Source organism: Triticum urartu, chromosome 6, assembly GCF_003073215.2.
Source record: "Triticum urartu cultivar G1812 chromosome 6, Tu2.1, whole genome shotgun sequence".
Lineage (NCBI taxonomy): Eukaryota > Viridiplantae > Streptophyta > Magnoliopsida > Poales > Poaceae > Triticum > Triticum urartu.
This window is the reverse complement of record NC_053027.1, coordinates 425,177,691-425,181,694: the sequence shown is the minus strand read 5'-3', so window position 1 is coordinate 425,181,694 and position 4,004 is coordinate 425,177,691. Positions and strand designations below refer to the sequence as shown.

The following is a 4,004-nucleotide window of genomic DNA, read 5'->3' as shown; positions in this document are numbered from 1 at the left end:
ACGCTTTATCTTACACTAAGCATCATAATTACAATTTAGAGTTGAAAATGATATATATTATGGGCCATAGGTGAGTCCACTTGGGCAAGTCATTATCAATATTTTTTATGTGTTGAGAAAGTGTTTTCCAATAGATCCTTTTTTGGGAATTTAATTTCATATACTAGTCGCTGTTTTTTTTGAGAGAAATATCAGTCGCTGTTACCTTATTTTTTGAGAATAGTCGCAGTTAGCCTTTCTTTTTTGATATAAAAATCGCTGTTAGTTTTTTTTTTAACATCAGTCGCTGTTAGTTTTTTTTTTTTAACATCAGTCGCTGTTGGCTAAGGTCCAGAGACCAGAGCTACATTCAAAAAGAGAAGAAAAGAAAAACTATGGTCCAGAACCCACCCTTTCTTCTTGAGATATGGCCCAGAGCCACAGGGAGGATTTGGGCTTTTGTTCGCCAGCTGCCCACAACCGTGTCAAGCCCAAGACCAGGCCGAAAGCCCACACAGCCGAACGGGGGGACTAAAACCCTACCCCTCGCAGTATATATATAAGCTCTCTCGCCCCCTCGCTTCCCCCTCATTCTTTGTCATCCCGGCGGCGGCGCGTAGCACAGGAGAAGGAGCAGGCGGCGGAGGTGCCCGAAGACGAGAAGCACGGCGACCTAGCCCGAGCTCGCAACCATGGTGAGCGCCGCCCCTTTCCCCATCTCCATCCCTCCGCGTGCTTCCTTGCCTCTCGCTTGTAGATCCGATCCGTGGCCGCCTCCGTTCGAATGCGGTAGCGCCGCCGGCTCTCTGTTGTTGAGGTCCTTGGTTAGGGTTGAGGTCATTCGGTGGCTTGTGCTCTTACTTGGCTCGGTAGATTTGCTCGTGTTTTCCCTAGTGATTCCTGTGGTTGATGGGTTGTAGCGTGTACTGCTAGTGGGTTCCATGCCTGTTCTAACATAGATCAACTCTCAATCCATGTAGCGTTGCGTTGATTCATGATCTAGAGGCCGCTACCGGTGTGGCTTTGGAAGATTTAGCTGCATGATTTGACCAGATTTGTATATCTTGTTGTAGATTGTAGATCAGTTTCGTTTCTTCTCTATTTGTTCCAAAGTGTTTTCCGAGGAGAATTTGTTTTGAGATGTCCTGCCTAATGCTCACAGTTGTAGCCAGCAATTTTCATGCTAAAATTACTCACCCTAAGTTCGATGAATACTAAGTAGAACACATATTCCATCAAGACTTGCAGCAATCTCTTATAATCTAACCATTTTTGTGAGGTTTATGATCTAATGTGGGATACTGTACTTGTTTGCTGTTCATGTTTCGAAAAGACAATAATTGTTGTCCTTGTTTACCTGTCAACAGGCTAGGGGTTTGAAGAAGCATCTGAAGAGGCTCAATGCCCCGTCTCACTGGATGCTTGACAAGCTTGGCGGAGCTTTTGTAAGTGCATCAGTTCTTCTATCCTGTACTTCTTCAGGCATTTAAGATGTTTTTGTTCAGTGATCTGATACTTGATTTGTCTATTGATTTCAGGCCCCCAAGCCATCATCTGGTCCTCACAAGGCCAGGGAGTGCCTTCCTCTGATCCTCATCCTGAGGAACAGACTGAAATATGCTCTCACCTACCGTGAAGTGCAGTCTATCCTTATGCAGCGTCATATCATGGTTGATGGAAAGGTCCGCACTGACAAGACCTACCCTGCTGGTTTCATGGGTATGCTCTAATCTTGTAACAGAATTATTTGTATCCTACGTGAACTCACATTCTGCAAAGATTGTTAACGTCACTTGATTGCTGATATATTCATTTTTGTCTATTAGACATCATTTCCATTCCCAAGACTGGTGAGAACTACAGGCTTCTGTATGACACCAAGGGCCGCTTCCGCCTTCACTCTGTCAGGGATGAGGATGCTAAGGTTAGGTCTATCCTGTTTCTGTAATGTCATCCTGGTCTTCCATAATGCTGATGCCTTCTGATATCTAGAACTGCTTATATTGTACTTATGAAACCTACTTGTATATGGGTAAGTATCGATATCCTCTTGCAATGAAGACCTTGCTGTTTGCCTACCATTGTACCACTCTGTTGTATGTTTGCTTTTCTATTTGCTCACCATGCTTAACTGTTTCAATCCTGTCTTCCATTTTCTGAAGATGCAATTTTGTTTTCAGATACTGCATAGATAAATTCTAGTTTGTCATTTGTTTTATTATCCTTAAATGTAGTATATACCATTATCTATTCATCTACTGACTTTGTTTCCTTCATGTGCAGTTCAAGCTCTGCAAGGTCAGGTCTGTCCAGTTCGGCCAGAAGGGCATCCCCTACCTGAACACCTATGATGGCCGCACCATCCGCTACCCAGACCCTCTCATCAAGGCCAATGACACTATCAAGCTCGACCTGGAGACCAACAAGATTGTTGACTTCATCAAGTTCGACGTTGGTAACGTGGTCATGGTGACTGGCGGGCGCAACACTGGGCGTGTTGGTGTGATCAAGAACAGGGAGAAGCATAAGGGAACCTTCGAGACCATCCACGTTGAGGATGCCCAGGGCCACCAGTTCGCCACCCGTCTGGGCAATGTGTTCACCATCGGCAAGGGCACCAAGCCATGGGTGAGCCTCCCCAAGGGCAAGGGTATCAAGCTCACCATCATTGAGGAGCAGAGGAAGCGGGATGCCGCTGCCCAGGCTGCTGCCAAGGCCTGATTCTGAGGCGTTGAGTCGTTTTGCTATAGCCAGTTATCTGCAAGGATATAGAACTATGTTCCTGGAACCATCGTTTTTAAGTTTTGCCTGATGTTTGTTGATTTGCGAACTCGTGGTTGCCTCTAGATGTAATGTGGATGTTTATCTTATTAAGTGCTATTTCGAGACCTCATCCGGTTATCTTAAATGTTATCTGATAAAATGCTCTCTGTTCAAAGTTGGAAGATGTTTGCAACCTCTGATTTTGCTTCTTTTGGGGTTGACTTCATGGTTGGAGTTGTTGTGGAACCTTTGGCCCCAGCTTGTCAACTGTGTGGAATACTGGAACCCTGAGCGGACCCTCTTTAGTTCAATTATATTCAATTAAATGTTTGGAATTCAACTTTAGTTCATTTGATTGAACTAACTCTTTAGTTCAACAATTCAACTAAATGTGCAGAATTCACTTTATTTTTGAAGCTTCAGTTCTTTTGGTTGAACTAACTAGGGTCAGAGGTGCCTGGCGACATTGTTTGAGTTGGAGTTTGAGTTCGTTCATCCGTGTGCGTCCCAGTGGTGGCGGCTGTTCGGGCCATTTAGTTCGAGCACAGCGGGCCAGGGATGAGAGGAGAAAATGTTTTCTGCCAGATGCCGCACGGTACCCTAAATCGGTTTTATGGGTAACCACAAACTAGTTTTGTTGGAGGCGTTTTTGTGGGACCTGCTAGAGATGCTCTAAATGGAGTCTGGCTCGTGATCCACATCCGTCTATGGACCGTCGATAGAAGACATCGCCATGGCCTTGCAAATCACATGATGTGTTCCCTCTGTGGCATGAAGCAGAAGACTTCTGGTCACCTCATGGTAGGATGCACGTACTCCTTGCCGTTTGGACCTCGGCCCTGGGACGATGCTGCCTGGGCGGATGCCAAAGGGCGGGGAGCTGGCGGAATGGTGGTCTGCCACGCCGACACCTACCGAAGCAACCTTAGTGGGACTTTGTCACATTTGCGCTTCGTCGTCTTCATGCTATGGCTCGAGCGCAACGACATAGTCTTCCAAGCCTCGTCGAGCACGATTCATCAGCTCAAACACTGCGATCATGATCGAGGGCGATCTATGGATGAAGATGGGAAAAGGGTTGTGCGGCATTTTAAGATGGAACCTGATAAGTGTCACACGTCAGATACGAGCACACAACAACTTCCAAAGTTTTCGATGGCAAGTTTACTGGCGCGAGGATGGCAACTTTAGTTGCCAAGCATGACAACTTTCATGTTTCAGTTTTTTTTTTTTGACAAAAAACTTGCCGTCTATCACTAAAA

At 45.6% G+C, this 4,004-nt stretch overlaps 1 protein-coding gene across 1 annotated transcript; it reads left to right on the top strand.

Annotated features, from left to right (window-relative positions):
- Window positions 1-520: 520 nt before the first annotated feature.
- On the top strand, window positions 521-2,872 carry LOC125513935 (40S ribosomal protein S4). Its single transcript, XM_048679154.1, has 5 exons — window positions 521-674; window positions 1,347-1,424; window positions 1,518-1,698; window positions 1,806-1,903; window positions 2,263-2,872. The coding sequence occupies exons 1-5, from the start codon at window positions 672-674 to the stop codon at window positions 2,698-2,700; spliced, it is 798 nt and encodes a 265-aa protein (XP_048535111.1). The 5' UTR covers window positions 521-671; the 3' UTR covers window positions 2,701-2,872.
- Window positions 2,873-4,004: the final 1,132 nt, after the last annotated feature.